Source organism: Centruroides vittatus, unplaced genomic scaffold (assembly GCF_030686945.1).
Source record: "Centruroides vittatus isolate TY-2023 unplaced genomic scaffold, ASM3068694v2 contig_2328, whole genome shotgun sequence".
NCBI classification, from domain to species: Eukaryota; Metazoa; Arthropoda; class Arachnida; order Scorpiones; family Buthidae; genus Centruroides; species Centruroides vittatus.
Genome location: NW_027121458.1, coordinates 129,223 through 148,052, shown reverse-complemented (window position 1 = coordinate 148,052; position 18,830 = coordinate 129,223). Strand labels below are relative to the sequence as shown.

Below are 18,830 nucleotides of genomic sequence, written 5' to 3'. Positions count from 1 at the left end.
ATATAAAATAATGTATAAATGATTTTATGGCTAATTTTGAATATCGATAGTAAAATAAATATAATGAGTAAAACGGAATTATTTTTAAATTTATATTCATTCATCTCGTTCGAATTTCCTTAAGTGTTGCCAGATTTCCGAGATTTTTATTTTAAAACTTTTGGGATAATTTAATATCTAGTTTTTCAGATTATATTACTGCAGTGCGATCAGTAATACAAAATAATGGCAGAAAAATTTTATTTTTCAGCTAGACGTGTGCTCCGCGCCGATTTTACCGTACTTTATGTCGCCGAATTAGTCCTGCACGCCGATAATGTCGTCGATTTAGTTAATACTTAAAATTACGAACAACGGTCAAAGGTCGGTGTATTACGGAGCCGGATGACCGAGCCATCAAGGTGCCATCCTACCACTCTGGAAGACCTGGGATCGAATCCGGACTTGGTCGAAAAATTCCTGGGGATTTTTCGGGGCATCCCTCATCACCCGGCCTTGATGGGTTTGGGTTTGGCCCAACATTATGGGTTTGGCCAAACCCACAATGGGCCAAACTCATAATTACCAAAAGATGTGCTTATAGGGCGGAAAGAGTTTTAACCAAAAAAATGTTTAGTCATACAATAAAACCCGCATAAATCGGAATCACATGGTTCCGAATATTTTTTTGGGGGGTTTGATAAGTTTCCGTTTTGAACGAATTTTCTTTTTACATAAACTAATCGCTCCGTTTCCAATAATTTTTTTTCGCTTAGGCAGGTTTCCGTTTTATTCAGGTTTCGCTTTGGACAGTATTGCTGTATTATTAATTGAAGAGGTGTGGCAACACTTTATCGAAGAAGTAAATGTCAATTTCGGCGTAGGACCGCGTGCTTTGAGAAGAGGTTTTATTTTGTTTATAAGAAGATTAATAACACGATGAGCGAATTAACGGATGTTAGTAAGTACCCGATTTGCTTAAAATGACGGAAATAAATATAAGTCGGTTTGGCATTATCGTGTTTACTTCGTTTATCCGCAATGCTTGGAAATACGTTTAATCGATACCGTCGATATCAGAGTAGTTAAGGCAGTATCGCTGGTAATTGACAATTTTAATCGTTACCGTACGCGTGGTAACATAAATATATAAAGAAAGGTAAGATGTGAACTCTAAACGAGGGATTTGATACCCCTAGAGTGTTATAGACCCTCTGTACCAGCAAAAAAATCAATGGTACTATACCCTTATATACGCCCCTTGGCGAGATATTTGTCCCCAAAGGTCAGTTATTACTGTTACCGGTATACTGCCTATTCTCCATGCACTGCATGTAGTCGTGCACTTTGGTACGAAGCAACAACCGGCACCTTGGCACTTAATTGAATTTAATGCTCAAATTCATTATGTTAACTATCTTAACTTAGCATTGTTATACCGGATGTCCCAAAAGTCTCCATACTATGACAAAAATTAAGCCCACCAGTAACTGAATAAATAAAACTGTCGAACACTGGTAGTTGGTCATCTGTTTGTGCCTGACCAATGGACTGGTCACCATGCAATGTTCTGGGTTTTCTTCGTGTGTTTAACCCTTAGCCTGCCGCTTGCCACGCCCCCTTATTTTGTAAAACGGCCAAGGTCAAAATAGGTGAATCAGGCAATATTATTTTAAAAATTCACTAAAAATTAAATTATTATTTTATTCATATGAAAAAAATCACATATATTTATCAATATAGTTAGTTTTAAATACGTTACTTCATTCTTATTGTCACTGAGCCAATACGATGTACAATATTGTTCTGTACAATTTGATATAACATTTATGCATGTACGTTTATTCGTTGTGAAATAATCGCACATTATATCAAACATTTGTTTGAAATAGAACTTTATTCTGCTTTCAACTAATATAATGAACTAATATACTTTATTCATTTTATATCAAACAAGATTATTTATTTTCGTAATAAACATATGATTACCAGTAGCAATAGATGTAACATTTGCTGATATTTTAGATTTAAAAAATAATTAAAAATTAAAAAAATATATAAAATATCGGAACTGAAGGTCATAACTTGAATATTTATGATGCATTAACATATTATAGCTGAATAAACTTATTATAGCATTAATGAACTTATTATAGTAATATTATTGCATGAATATGCTAAAAATGAAATAAAAAATTATCAGAAAATGAAAAATTAAGGAAAAAACATCGATAATTAAAATTTTTTACATCGACAAAACACCACCTGGACAAAAATATGTGAAACGGATGATAAACAAGACGATACTGTCAAGTGCTGACATCTGTTGTCGATAAATTTTATAAAAATCGATTTTTAACAGGGTAACGATGAAGCGGTACCCTGGCCGTTTTGCGAAACAATTAGAGTAACGATAGATCAGTACCCTGGCCGGGAAAGGGTTAACAACTAAACAGAATCCAGTTTCCACAAGAAGTTCTGCTAGAAGTTATCCCAATGGCAGATCACCCCTGTGTTCCATTGCCTTACTCCGTCAAACCACTGACAAAAATCTTAATGCTGACATTTTAATGTTTTGTGAACAAAGTTACATTTCACCTTTGTATGTATGGAGACTTTTGGGACACCGTGTACAATTTACACACAAAACTGTTCTTTGTATTTTACATAGTTGAAAATGGCTGCTTAAGTGCCAAAAATGTTTCCTAACAAATAAATGTAGAATCTGTTTTCTTAATTAAGCAGTTCTATTTTTATAAACTTCCCAAATTTCTATATTTATTTTTATTTGTATGTGACGAAACAATTGCCTTAACTAATTGGACTTTAAATCTTCTATTTTAATGATTAACACTAACAGTAAGTAATTTGTCACTAGAGGTAGACATTAGGCGCCATCTCTTATGATAGCGCCTAACATCTACTTCTAGTAGAAAATGATTCTAAATTATTAAAATTATAATTATTAATTTAGATAAGAGATGGTGTCTAACATCTATCTCTAGTAGCAAATTACTTAATGTTAATCATTAAAATAGTGGATTTATAGTGCTATTATTTAAGGCAAACATTTGGTTATGTGTCTGTACATATATATCAGGCTTTGGGATGTTTGATGTACTCACTTTTATTTGTGCTCTTATATGTTGATTCCTTATACAATTTAGCCTGCTAGGATGCCAAACAGACACTTTTAGAGTGCTGCAAAATAGTGTTAAATAGCACCGTAATACTTTCGAGGCTGTCAGGTGAGCCAAGGATTTTTCCCTGGTCCTGGAGAAAACTGAGTGGCCTATTGCAGGTCATACTCTTGTAAATTATTGCGCCTATATGTTATTTTTACTAAGAAAAAGTAAAATTTTTAAGACTACATTTTATTACTAAACATTCAACATGTTTCATTTGTTCAAAGAAAAAATGGCAAAAGGGACGCACTGCTATTCCTGGGCTCCATACAAGCACTCATTGGTCTCTGATGCTTCTTAAGTGTATACTACTGAAAGTATAAAAAGCACGATAACTTATATTGATAAAGAAGCAGGGATGCCACAAGAAAAATGACCATGTTAGGGTGCAACTATTCTAAAAACATTGATAAACACTAACCTAAAGCAAAAAATAAAAACAAAGTTAAAATGTTCTAAAATTTTGAAGAACTGGTTGTATTCAAATGATTTTTTCCAGTTGTTATAGATCTTAAGATTTGTTTACAAAAATAATCATGTTGTTTAAGAGGAAGTTAAGAGTTTATTTTTAGTATCTCATTGTATTAAAAAGTTAAAGAGAGTTATTTAAAATAACCTTTTTAAGTACCATATTTTTTGTTACCCATTTAGGTACTTCAGATGTCATTTCCAAGAGCATAATTTCAATTTACGACACTGTGAAATTGGGAAATATTGCACTTTTCATTTCTGTGAAAGTTCACAGAGTCGGGAGTTACTGCATTCCGCTTTAGAATTTGTTATCAAAGATTAAATTGGTAATTTGGGTTTTTTATTTTTAACTTATTATGTTCTTTAGGCACTGGTGGTCTTTTTCCAACTGGGTTCGACTAGATCTGAAATGGATATGGCCTGTTGAGAAGCAGGATCTGACATATCTGGGACAGATCACCCTTGAAAAATTTTTGGGCTTGGTTGCCATCCAGATTTGATCTCAGTTTTCCCATAACTGTACATTGATGCATTAATCATCTCAGCTATCTTGCTGTAAATAATCTTCATTTATAAAGTATACTGAAAATTATTGTAACTATGTTCTGAAACTTAGCCAAATATCTACACGAAATTCAGCTTTTACATATTTCACTATCTTAATTTCTTTTAAGCGTAGAAGTTTTTTTTTTATAATTTCAAAAATTTTTTTTTTTCCTTTTAGGTTTTGAAGAAATAAGGCATAATATTAAGAAGGAACCCAGCTGGGTTGGATATGAAGAGAGCTCTCCCCGACAGAATTTGGAATTTGATTTTGAAGATGTCAAGACAATGATGAAAATTGAAACAGATGATGATATAAAAGTGAGTAAAGATTTGACTTACGTTCACTGTTAGAAAAACAGATAAAAATCATATATTTCTACAAAATTAAATTACAGTTATATTTGTCTGATTCATGATTTATTGATTCATCCATCCTATGTGTCATCTCCTATCAGGAGGTTGACTGCCATTACATTCCACCATTCTCTATGTTGTGCTTCTCTGGCACCATCCTCAAAGTTTAGTTAAGTTTATTCTCGGTCTTTCTTTTTTTCTTTCCACTGTTTTTCCTTTTAGAAATTATCTCTGGAGACTTTTGTGATATAATAGGTGACCTAAAGAAAGCAACCTGTTTCTTCTTTATGGTAGTCATTGATACTCTTATCACGTTGTAGCATTTCCAAGACATTCAAAGAAATTTTTACTGTTTTAAAATTAATCTACTCATTTAAACATTTCTTTTCAATGTTTGGTCATGTCTTATTTAATACGAAAGTTAAAATATATTTATTAAATATTGGTTTGTGTATGTAATTTGAACCATAGTATCCATTGATAAATCTGTAAAAATGTACTTAACAATCTGTTGACATTAGTATACATAATTGAATATTAAACAATATAATTGCATGCAATTTACTAGATAGTTGCGATTATATTATTGACGCTCAGTTTTATAGATTCTGATATAATGAAAGGATCACATCTGCTCTTTCGAAGGTACAGTGTAATAGAAAGCCAAATTTCTGCAGACAAACATACATTGTTAGATAAGTATGAATTTAGGATAAAGGCTTCATTTCTGTTGGAGTGAAAATGCAATATTTCAGAATATTACATTGTATTCAATGTCCAACGCAGGCCTTCTTACCTGAGTGTTTTGCTCAGTCAATTTCACTGATTACTTGGCTAGTTAATCTAGTGAATAGTTAATATGTGAAAAATAACATAGAAGCAAAAATCAGAAATACTTTCCATCTCTGTAGCATAGAAAGAATCCAGAAAATTGGATTTTAAAAATATTTTTGCTTCTGTTGTCGTATGCAGAAATTGGAGTTGCTAGCCAATAGAAAATGAGGACGATTGTTATGTCTGTATTATCTATAGATCAGTATGGCAGACAACACAAAGTAAAATACTGATTGAAAAGGATTAAGGGAAATTAATGATAAAAATTCAACTTTCTGATTTTGGCATTCCTCCAGCTTCCACTTGGCCTATTAAACTGCCTTTTCCTACTTTATCATATTTCCTATTGCTCAAGTATCTCTTCCATCTTGATTAATTCCACTCCTAAATATTTGTAACATCATGTACTGGAGATTTATACACTACTCTATACTTCCTTACATTTTCATTATGAAAGAAACTAAAAATTATACTGAGAATGTATTGTAATCTTAATATGGAATTAATTTAATTTTTATCTTATTTATTATTCCCATATATTGATCATGAACTGTATTACTGTAAATACTGAGATATTCCAGCAATTATTTTTTATTCATTTAACATTTTCAGCTATCTTTGTAGCCATCATCGGGATCAAAAATTTTTTAAAATCGAATATATATTCTTTAAAGTTTAAAAAAATATGTTATAAACAAGAATAATTTAAATACATGAAAATAGGTAAATTACAAGTACATGTGTGCAGCCCTGCTGTAAATATACAGAATAAAATAAAGCAAATAAATAAATTAATAAATTTAAAAATAAAATAAAAATAATGTAAGTAAATGCATAGATGAGATAATGGTAACACAGTTCCCTATATTGAGAAGGTACTTCCAAGCTGCTGATAAACTACCAGCATCTTTGTGATTTATGTACACATTCTTAACACTGTGCTTATATATGCATATTTTTTCAAGAGTTTTACCTTCTTGTTGAACCCCTATTGTTTTTAAAAGCTTAGCTTCATTAAAGTCTGGTGTATTGACTGGTACAGTGGTCATAGCTAAGGCAGTTGCGTGTTTTACTTTACACACGTCATATTGGTGCTGTTTAAGTCTTGTAGGGAGGTTTCTGGATGTGTATCCTATGCACTTGCTTGTTTTGTTTTCCAGACCTAGATTAACTGGTATCTCGTATACTCCAAGGGCCAGGTCAGGGTCTATTGGATCTTTGTCATTATAAAGAAGATATGCATTTGTTCTGTCTTCTTTTTTTTTTAGAACAAATGAAAGAATTATTAAACAGTGTAGTTCTTCACAATTGGGAATTAAAAAGAAAAGAAGCAGTAATGGTGTGGCTTTGTGAGGATACAATTTCCAAGAATAGCTATGGAACAGAAACCTGAAAACTTGTGAGAGAATGACCAAACTTGGAAAGAAGATAATGAAAAATGTTGGAGAAAGACATCAAGGAAAATATGTGTGAGACTAGAACAGAGTAAATAAACTGTATGAAGATCAAAAGACATCAAATACTGGAAACTTATTATATGTACAGTACAGTATGTAATCTTTGTTTGTACAGTATGTAATCTTTGTTTGTAGACTTTGTATTTAAAAATAACCGAATATTGTGCAATATTTTCCTTGGTCCATTCAGTTTTTTTTCCATTTCATCAGGTTAGTAAAAATTTATAAGAGTATGTACACTGTAATGTATGAAATGTCCAACTACAGATAGATAGACAGTGTAGATAGCATATCACCAGTTATTATTTGTGTTAATAAAAATGTTTATTTCCTTCACACTTAACTGCAATATAGGCTGTTTCTTTCTTATTATCATGTACTGTACATTGACAATGCAAAAATTTTAAGAGCAATTGAATTTTTGAATATTCGAAGTGAGTTCATTTACTGATGACTTCCTAACATTATAAAATTCTTTGTATTTTGATGCTCTAAGTATTGTTTTGAATATGCTTGGCATGTTTAACTTAACTTTATTGAATTATTATAAGCAGTTTGGTTAAAATAGAAATTGAAGATTTTGAAAATATCACTATTGAGTTATCTAATTTAATTTATAAAAAGATTCTGAGTATTTTAAATGTAAATGTATCAACTGAATAGATTTTCTATGTTTAACTAGATATTATTTGTATAATTTCAAACTTTAAATGAGTTTTAAGAAAATTTTTCTTTCAATTACATCAAGTATGTATAAACTTTTATTATTATTATTATTATAATTATTCAAACAGTTACAGAGTACTGAAGAGATCATTCTTATGAATGGTAACAGCAATTCCTATGAAAATGATAACTTTAAAACAGAAGATTTCTTGCAACAAGATCAGTTTACTTCAATATTACCTCATTACGAAACATATCAAGATTCAACTCTCTTCAAAGTAGAAGTAAATGACAATGTGATTACTCAAGAAAATAATAAAGGTATTTAAAGTTATTTTTTGAAACTTTAATTTAAAAAATAAATACTGGATGTCTAAAAAAAATACATACATTGATGTTAAAGTTTTTTCACTAATATTGCTCAAAGTTCTCTAATGTTCAGCCAAATTATTGTAGGTGCAACAATTTTAAGGCAGTGAGTATAGCTCAAACCTTTTTCTGTGACAATGCTTGTTTTTCTGATTTATCAATATGGTTACAATGCTTTATTCAAAATGTCCTATAGTTTTAGACTGTGTTACATATAAATAAAGTGTATATACACTTTATTTACATGTAACACAGTCTAAAACTACAGGAGTCTTACCCCAAATCTGCCCTCAGTATTCTTGTACAATAATTTTCAAAAAGTTTTCTTTACTTAAATGTTTTTGCTGAGTTTTAGTTTTCAACCGGTTTCACCAGTTTTTTTTATTGGGCTTCAAGTATTTTTAAGTCATCAATAACTTCATAATACAATAGCTTTCATGATAATTCTATATTCTTGATAGTCATGTCATAGCTTGCATTAAGTCTTGTCACGTGATAACTGATTAACCAATATGCCAATAAAATTTAAAAAATGGACTATTATTTTATAAATACTCAATATTTTTAAATATTTTAAAAGGACAAGTAGGAGATGATCACCTCTCAAACAAACTATTAAATATATGCAGACTCCTCCCAGATTGTTTGGTAACTTGGTGATAAATCCAAAATGATCCAATAAATTTATTCAAAATTAATGACCTCTATAGTACTCATCATGGAGATTAATTAATTTAAATTTCATACAAAATTGTTCATTGGTCATGAAGATATTAAGGGTCAAAGTTGGTACTTTAACATTAGACATGTGGTAGAGCTATGATAACACAAAAAAAAAAAGAAAAACACTATGACTGAGCATTTTTTTTATTGATGAGTTTTTTTATTGATACAGGGCGAGTTTTTTATCTTGAGACAATGAAATAACTTAATTGGATCTCATTATTTTGGGAAAAAGGTATAGACAAAAGGTGTAGGGTTCAAGGGCCAATCAATTGGTGACCTTGACCTTCAAGGTCATTCGAGGGTCAAAAATGTGTGTTCTCATTGAATAAAAAGCAACTGGATATACCTTTGACCTTATGGTCTAGGTCACAGGTCAAGATTATTTTAAGGTTTATATTATAAGCTTTTACTAATGGGATACCATACTTTTTATTACTAGAATAGGCAGGGAGATAACAGTTACATTTACATGGAAAGAGCAGGAAATTTCACAATCAGCCATGACCTTGAGTACCCCAGTATGGTTTCCCATTAGAAAAAGCTTATAATGTAAACCTTAAAATAATCTTGACCTGTGACCTAGACCATAAGGTCAAAAGTATATCCAGTTGGAAAATTTCCCGCTCTTTCCATTGCCAGATCAAAAATATGTGTTTTCATTGAAAAAAAATAGACTTGACCCTCGAATGACCTCAAAGGTCAAGGTCAAGGTCACCAATTGATTGGCCCTTCAACCCTACAACTTTTGTCTATACCTTTTTCCCAAAATAATGAGATTCAATTAACTTATTTCATTGTCTCAAGAAAAAAACTCACCCTGTATTAATGGAATTGACTTGTTACGTATATGATCTAGAACAGGGATTCTTAAACTGTGGATTATGACTCCAAAGAGGATTATGGAAATTTGGTAACAGTAAAAATTTTACACTACATATTTATGCGAAGTCTCATTTTCAGCATTGACGATTATAAAATCAGAATGTCTGTTAACTGAGAAATGAAGCTGCCTTGCGTTTGGCAGTATCAAATATTCAGTCAAGATTTAATTCTTTTATGTATAAATTAACAATCTCATCTACCATATTAGGATGCAAATTTGTCTTCAATAAATGGTAACAAATGATATAATAATATATATATCAAGAATTATTTTGGAATAAATTATTTTATGATTTATAAATAGTATTTTGTGTATCTATTTTATACATATATGCTGGTTTTCTTTTAATAATCTGAAACCATGCTGCAAACTTTGTTGCTTCAAACACATTGAAGTGTTATAAATTAAGACACTTGGTGATTTTCTCATCTTTTTTTCAGTTGATATGTATGAAATTATACATGTTTCGGGCTCCCAAGCCCCTCATTTGTATATTATATATGTGTAAATTGTGTATATTATATATATGTTGTATACTTCTTTAATATTTTAGTTGGCTGATGAGGGGCTTGGGAGCATGAAACGTGTATAATTTCACATATATCAACTGAAAAAAATATGAGAAAACTGCAAAGTGTCTTAATTTATAACACTTCATTGTTGGTTCTTAAACACTATAAGGTGTGGACACACAGACACTTGGCAATGTTCATCTTAGTTTATTTTAGTTGAGACTTACACTTGTGTTTTTGTGCAAGTTTCAGGCTTTATTAGCCCCTCCTCAGCCAACTAAAATATAATACATACAAATATCCATTATCTTTGCTATTTGTCATATGCATTCTCTTTTGATGGATGTGAGGACCCGAATATAAGAATAACGAGATTCAATTTAAATCTTTTGTTTATTTGCCATTTTCCAACCGATGTTAGAAAGTTAGAGTTAATTCAACCACAGAAACAAAGAAACGGAAAAACACCCGACAAATTTTCTCATAAAAGTCAATCGTAAACCTTCGTTCCCACGGCAATACTTCCTTGTAGAAGATGAGTTAACTGTTGAAAAATGATTGTCCTTTAATTCACCATTGGTCAAAAGGGACTTTCACCCCTTGTGAAATCTCGAAACCGAGAACCCGAAATAAAAGAAAACGAACGATGATGTAACGGCGAGAAAAGTTTCGACAACTGTCAAGTGAGTGTGTATGTGCCGTGGATTATTGTCTCCCGCCGTTGAAGCCGTTCATCCCATCCATCCTTATCATTCGATTTGAACTTTCGTCAATTTGACTCCCCAAATCCGAACGAACTTACGTTCTTCGGACTTTGTCAACAATCCAAGGATTATCAAAGTATCACCTGCATTTCAAGGTATTTACTCTACCGCGATGTTTTGTAAGCTTTCTCTCTCTAGTCAATCGAGTAATTTGATTCGATAATGTAAATAACACTTCCAATTATGTCAATTGATGTATTCCTTATTCATTCCAAAATAAACGGGTATTTTTATCTAACTACAGAGTGGTGTGCGTTTCTTCCTCCATTATCATCTCCTCTGTTCGAACCCGGAACTAAGTACGCGATCGCTCACTTGATCAGTCATTCCTCCGATCTCGAAAAACGCGTATCTATCCATGAGAAATTTGATAGATTTGTGTCAGGTCCTGATGTAAACAAGATCCAACAATCCTCATCCGAAGGCAAACGTTGACTGCTCGATCCCTAGTCATCCTTTCGACAAATGAGGTCGGACCTCAAGGTCTTGAGCCGTTAAGAGGTAGAGAGGGGAAGAATCATCTTCTATCTCCTACCCTCGGTTAACTTCACACTTGTTGGTCAGAAGTGGGATTGTTTCGATTCGATTTCGATATCTCACCCCCCATACATCTTTTCCGGCGATTCTAAGAATCGAGAATGGAGGCAACTGGAGACGGTAATCCAGGAGGAAGCGCATTCCCTGGAATGTCGGGAATGATTCCCCTAACTTCCTCATTTTCGGGAGACACATCCGAATTGCGTATCAGGGACTTCTTTGACTCACTAGATGAAATAGCGAAACTGACAGGATGGACAAAAGTGCAATGTCTCGGAGTTGCGAAGCTAAAACTAACAGGCATAGCAAGAGATTTTGCGTGGAAAGACGAGCGAATGCGAGCGATCAACACGTACGATGAGTTCAAACAACAAATGACATGGCGATTTGAAAAGGAGCCATATGCACTTAGACTTCAAAAATTCTATGCGTGTACACCAAAACACGAGGAGGATGTACAAACATACGTGGTTCAGCTGCAAGGCCTAGTTTCAGAAATGATACTCGAACAGACAGGAGCCGATGTGCGAGAAACGGAAATAATCAAGCAATGTCAGACTAAAGAACGAGACGAGAGACTACTTGTCCAATTTGTAAGCGGTCTTAATGATAAAATTAAACATACTGTAATGTCCAAAAGTCCTGAAACATTTGAAAATGCAGTTAAAGCGGCCATTTGGGAAGAGACGGTGCTCCAATTAACAGAAACCCCTCAAGGAATAGTTAGAACGATTGATAACCCTGAACACACAGATAGCAATCTAACCGCAATGATAGTGCATTTACAAAAGCAATTGAATGAACTAAAATACAAGGAGGAAAATTGGCAGTGGAGAGGAATGCAATCGGCGAATAGAGGGAGACAATACTACCCACCCCCAGCAGAGAGACGTGGTTATTTTCGACCCAACTTTTATGGCGGAGGAACATGAGGCGGAAGGCAACAAACCCGATTGGAAAGAAACAATCGCTCAAGTGAACAAACAACCTGATCTCAATCACGACAGATCCAATCTCAACCTCAACCCCTACCGCAGGGGAGAATCAATAACATGAGCTAGCGAAGAAATAGCGGAAAATTTAGTAATGATGGTATAAGTTCTTCATTCTCCTCCCGGACGAATTCACAAAATACAAACTGTCGGTAGGCACAGAGAATTTAAACCTTGAATAGGAGTAGGAATAGTGGCCCGAAACTTTGAACCTAGCTTATGTTATTCAATCGATGATTACCCGGCTTGACTGGCCATAGACACAGGGTCCATGGTAACCCTTTTATCTTGATCCTTCGCTCAACAAGCGACTAAACTCAGATTCGAGCAGAGGGAAAGAAAGGTACTATTTTAAAGCGTCACAGGACACGGAATCAGAACATATGGAGCTATGTTGTTCCGCTTCTTAATAGGACCCTTACAATTTTCGTGCTCATGTTACGTAGTAGAAGATCAAATACTTTATCAATTCGATGTCCTGTTGGGACGAGATATAATCAAAGCTCAAGGCCTCATTATAGATTTGGCATGGGAGAGAATAATATTTCGAGGAGGAGAGGATGTAGATTTCCAGAAAGCAGGAGTAGAAAGGATAATGCCAAGCCAGAAAAGCAAAAAACGAAATCACAGAGGTAAACTAATCCAAGTTGTTTATAAACCACCCACACAAAATGAAAAAACAACATCTGTTTTAATGAACCCCATCAAAGAGGGACTAATCTGACAAGTATTATTGGCGACAGATTGTAATATTCCTCCCAGATCAGAGATTTTTGTCAGAGCAAAGATCTCCAGAATAAAACAGAAGGTGAGATAAGAGTTATAGAAGCAGAAATAAATAATTGAGAAGATATTGTGGGAGTCAATTCTGTAGTCAAAATGACAAGGGGTGGTTGAGTCCCAGTTCGGATAGCAAACTTATCTACTCAACCTCGAAAATTATCTAAAGGCGACTGCATTGGAACTTTTCATGAGGCAGTAGAAGAAACAGAACCTCCGAACATCAACCCAATCACTAATGCCCAACCCTCAACTACAATTCTAAACAAACAAAAATTTGGTCATTTATTCGATTGGTCTAACATAGGGAAGGACAAAAAGAAACCTTTATTAGACTTATTATATAAGTATAAACACGTATTTGCCGTCAACGACTATGACTTGGGATACTGCACGATCGTGGAACATGAAATACGCACCGGAGATGCTACACCCATATATCAGCCACCTTATCAAATACCTTATGCACAGTGGGAACAAATGAATAAAGTCATCGACGGACTTTTAGACCAAGGTATAATAGAACATTCGAAGTCATCCTGGTTGGCTCCCGCTCTCCTGGTGAGGAAACGTGATCAAACATGGCGTCTCGTTGTAGACTATCGGAAATTAAATAAGATAACAAAGACATCCTTATCCCTTACCACTCGTGCAAGAAGCACTTAGCCTAATCGGACAAGCGAAATACTTTTCCACCATGGATACCCTGTCAGGTTTCTGGCAGTTGGGGTTGCGAGACAATGAAAAATCCTCCTTCTCAAGGCCCGACGGTTATTACCAATGGAACCGTATGGCGATGGGGCTTTATGGAGCCCCAGCATCTTGGCAATGGGCTGCTGATTTTATACTACATGGTCTAAAAGGGAAAATTTGTCTGGTCTACATGGACGACATACTGACCTTCAGTCCAGACTTCCAAACTCACTTGATTTGTCTAGAACAAATTTTCTAGAGACTCGCAGATGCAGGACTAAAGCTAAAACCGATAAAGTGTCACTTCCTTCAGCGACAGATAAAATTCCTCGGACACGCTGTCTTGGAGGAAGGAATCAGATCAGATCCAGATAAAATCAAATGCATTTTACAGTTTCCCCAGCCAACAAATGAACACGACATAAAGTCTTTCCTCGGATTAATGGGATATTATAGACGACATATCGATTCATACACTAAAATAGCAAAACCACTGACCTACTAAAAAAGGATACCAAGTTTCAGTGGGAGGGAAGAACAGGAACGTAGTTTCGAAAGACTAAAGGAAATAGTAAAAATTATTAAAAAACAAAAACCTTAATGTTTCCAGCAATAAAAACTATTTAATAATAACGTTTTCGACTGTTTTAAACAGTCATCATCAGTTACAACGAACTTAAACAAAAAAGAATGCAGAAAAAATAGAACACAAGCAATACAAATATTTAAAATTCAAAAATAATTCCAAAGTAAAAAATGCCGTCGTATATTAGAAACTAACAAAACTGCGCATGCGCATGTTAAACATTAAGGTTTTTGTTTTTTAATAGTTTATTTTTCCAGTAGCTGATTTAATTGTTAAAGGAAATAGTCACTTCAGCTCCGCTTTTGAAATCTCCCGATTTTGCGACACCATTTATACTTTCGACGGATGCTTTACGGATGAACGAAGCAATAGGGGCAGTTTTATCCCACAAGGATGGGAATGGAAAAAAACCTATAGCCTATATTAGTAGGATGCTTCGGAAACCCGAAAGGAATTACAGCACGACTGAGAAGGAGTGCTTAGCTGTAGTTTGGGCTATAAAATACTTCAAACCATACCTGTATGGGAGGAAGTTTACTATAGTAACAGATCATTGTCCGTTGAGGTGATTAATTAGCAGCAAAGACTTTACAACAAACTCGCGAGTAGCCTGATGGATCATTTTCTTGCAGGAATTCAATTTCAACATTAAACATAAGGCAGGAAGTTGTCATAAAAACGTGGACGCGTTAAGCTGAATCCCTGTTCGACATATTTCTACAATCAACAACGTTGATCCCATTTATTCAAAATCACAAATCGGGGAGTTCCAAAGACGAGAGGAGAAGTGGAAATTCATTATCCAACGCCTAGAAGACGGAGATGATTCAAAAGATTTAGAATGCTATTTCCTTGATGAAGAGGGAGTGTTGTATCATGAACTACCTTCCCCACAAGGAAGATCCCTAAATCAATTAGTCATTCCATCTATACTGATCATACATTACATTCTACGTATCCATTCATCTATCAAAAAACTACATGACCTATAGGAGGTCATGTAGGATCTCAGAAGATGCAACAAAAACTCCAGTCATTGTTTTACTGGCCTACTAGAAACAGGATATCAAAAATTATTGTCAAAGCTGTCAATGTTGCGCTATACAAAAAAGAAAGGACAAGCGACAAGAGGTGGAATTACAATTATTTCCTCCTTTAACACGATTATTTGAACGAACTGCTATGGATATCGTAGGTCCCTTACCTGTCACTACCAGGAGCAACAAATATATACTCGTCTTTATAGACCATTTTAGTCGATATGCTGAAGCTATACTTTTAGCAGATACCCAAAGCCAAACTATAGCCAAGGCTTTTGTTAGTCATATTGTCTTAAGACACTCAACTCCCATTCAACTACTTACTGGTCGAGCACTTAATTTGATATCTAAAATGTTTAAAGAGGTGTGTGAATTATTACAAATCAAACGACTTCTCACTACAGCATATCACCCTGCATGCAATGGAATAGTAGAAAGATTCAATAAAACGTTAATCGACATCCTCGCCCATTACGTTGCCAAGGATTGGCGAAACTGGGATGAATGGATCCCCTATGCCCTTTTTGCCTATAACAGAACCATACATGCTTCTACGAACGACAGTCCTTTTTTTTATTATACAAGAGAGATCCAACTTATCCCTTTGATCTAGTAACCAGCCCCACTCGAACAAAATATGATGTCACAGACAACTGCGCATCAGAACTTAGATGCCGAATGGCTGAAGCTCAACAGGTAGCACAGAAACATGCCGAGCAAGCTGCTCAAGAACGACAAATACACCATCGACAAACTCATAAAATACCCACATATCATGTAGGTGACTGAGTATTTCTCAACGAGGTCACCATACCTATTGGACTAAAACGTAAATTGGCACCTCGTTGGTCAGAACCATTTCGAATTGTGGCTGAATTGAGTCCCGTCACTTTTAGCATTGAAAATATAGATACAAAAAAACAAATTCAAGTGCATGCGAATCGTCTCAAACATGTTATCGCTCGACAGGAATTCAACCAGAAAGAACTTGTAAACCAACCTTCGACTACCACAACTATCCAACAATCTTCCCTTTCGGAGGAACCACCTTCCACCATCGACCCTTGGGACGAATTCATCTGTGCAGAAATGGCACAATCCCGACCCAAATCTATATCTGAATCCAAATCTGAAAAAGAACAAGAAACTGAGGTTGCACCTTCTATCAGGGAACAAACCAACTACATCTTATGCCTTGAGAAGTCAAGGCCCAGTGGAGGATAGACCTTGGGTCCCCCCACTCCCTAAACAAAGTCAAATTCCTAAACGAAAGGCCAGCCCAATAAAAGAAGGAAATAATGGCCAACTTCCCAAAATAACAAAGAGGGGATTCCAAGTAAACGAAGAGGGAGCTCAATAATTATAACCTTACCTGTTCGACCTTCTTTAAAGGGAATAAGACCTTTCGAGAAAGGGATCACAATCCAACCACTCTCGATTTAACTATAAATTTCACATAAAATTAATAAATTAAATACATTCTGTATTATTCAACGTCTAATAACTTTTCCCCTTTATTCAGAGTTCTTTGATCAACAGAACTCCAGCCATTATGCATATCCGAATCCTGTTACGAATTCTTCTATTAGTATCAACCATCTACATCCTCCACTCAACCCCGATCGAATTCAAGGACACTCCCAACGTACACAAGGGCGTCATTTTCATGCATCAAGGAAACTTTTTTATGACCACAAATTATTGGATCCTCATTTTAGATATATCCTTCCAAAACTTCAACCAACAGTTACACCTGTTGAAAAACCACATTCAACTTCTAATCGTCTTAGTATTAGGTTGAGTCATAAATAAGTTCCGTTTTCTAAACTGAAATTTATTTGCCAATAAAATGTACAAAAATAGACTTTAATCTAACACATATTCACCATCATTATTAATGACTTCTTGCCATTTTTCGGGCAACTTGTCAATTCCCCTTGCATAAAATTCTGGTGGTTTCGAATAAAAAAACTCCTGGATGAACTCCTGGACTTGGTCATCATTTTGGAAGCATTGCCCTCGTAAAGCATCCTGCAGTGCCTGAAAAAGATGGAAATCTGTTGGTGCCAGGTCCGGTGAATATGGTGGATGAGGCAAAACAGACCAGCCAAACTCCAAAATTTTTTCTTGTGTAATCTTGACTGTGTGTGGCCTTGCATTGTCATGCAATAAGGTGATCTTTTTTCTGTTAACAAGTGCAGGACGCTTTTCATGAAGTTTTAGCCGAAGTTGCTCTAACTGTTGTATGTATACATTTGCAGTAACAGTTTCATTGCGTGGCAACAACTCAAAATGGATAATTCCTCGACAATCCCACCATACACATAACAAAATTTTCCTTCCATGCACACTGGGCTTAGGGTCTGGTTGTGGCTGATAATTTTTGTCAACCCATTGTCTTTTTCGAATAACATTTTCGTATGTGATCCACTTTTCATCTCCCGTAACAATTTTAGCCAAAAAAGATTCCTTTTTTGCCAAGAAAGCAAGGTAGCAGCTATCGACCTTCTGTCAGCTTTATTCCGTTCACTGAGGTTATGTGGAACCCAAACTCCCAGCTTGCTTACTTTTCCTAGTTTTTGGAGGTGACGATTGATGGTTGATTGGGATGTGTGCAGTTTCTCTGCTAACTCCCTCGTCGTTTGCCGTGGATTCTGCTCAATCAGGACCTTTAAAATGTCGTCGTCAAAGTCTGAGGAGCGGCCTGGTCTTTCTTCATCTTTTAAGGAGAAATCACCAAAATGAAATTTTGTAAACCACTTTCGAACTGCTCTGTCTGAAATTACACCACTGCCGTAGACATTGCAAATCTTTTTTGTTGTTTCTGTAGCGTTATTGCCGAGTTTAAACTCCCACAACATGATATGGCGTACATGCACTTTCAAATGTTCCATTTTAAATGAATTCAAAAATAATTTTTTATTACATTATTGACACTTCAGTGTTAAAATTTACATTTATAGACTATTTGCTAATAGCCACTAATAAAACTCAGTTGAAGCAACACAACATCTCGCAAGTATTTGACAGTCATTTACACTTACTCGCTAACGGAACTTATTTATGACTCAACCCAATACAACGACAAGTACAAAGGGAAGATTCCACTGAACTCCCTACTTCTCGTTGGACCTTATCGGCCAACGAAATTAATCTTTTAAAGGCTACACTTACAGGATATGAAACCGACTACGACGACTTAAAATCCTTAGTTACACTTAATACAACTTGCGGAAAACGTGGATTAATAAACGCTGGAGGAAAACTCTTAAAAAACCTCTTTGGAGCAGCTACGACCGAAGATATTGAAATATTAAATGCGAATATAGCACAACTAGCAAAAACCAACAACGAGTACATACATCTTCTTTAGTCCCAAGTGACTTTACTCAATGATACCTTACAGATCACAAAGGCCAATCGACAACAACTTTACCTACTTCCTTCCTAAGGAAA

At 34.8% G+C, this 18,830-nt stretch overlaps 1 protein-coding gene across 2 annotated transcripts in view; it reads left to right on the top strand.

Moving 5' to 3' along the window:
• Window positions 1-811: 811 nt before the first annotated feature.
• Window positions 812-18,830, top strand: part of LOC136971108 (zinc finger protein 271-like) — a 55,729-nt gene continuing 37,710 nt past the window's right edge. For both annotated transcript variants that reach the window (XR_010880097.1, XM_067265586.1), the window contains exons 1-3: window positions 812-940; window positions 4,360-4,499; window positions 7,621-7,813. Coding sequence is in view for 1 of the 2 variants with exons in the window: in XM_067265586.1 (XP_067121687.1) it covers window positions 919-940; window positions 4,360-4,499; window positions 7,621-7,813 (355 nt within the window). In the remaining variant the exon portion in view is untranslated. The remainder of the gene's footprint in view (window positions 941-4,359; window positions 4,500-7,620; window positions 7,814-18,830) is intronic.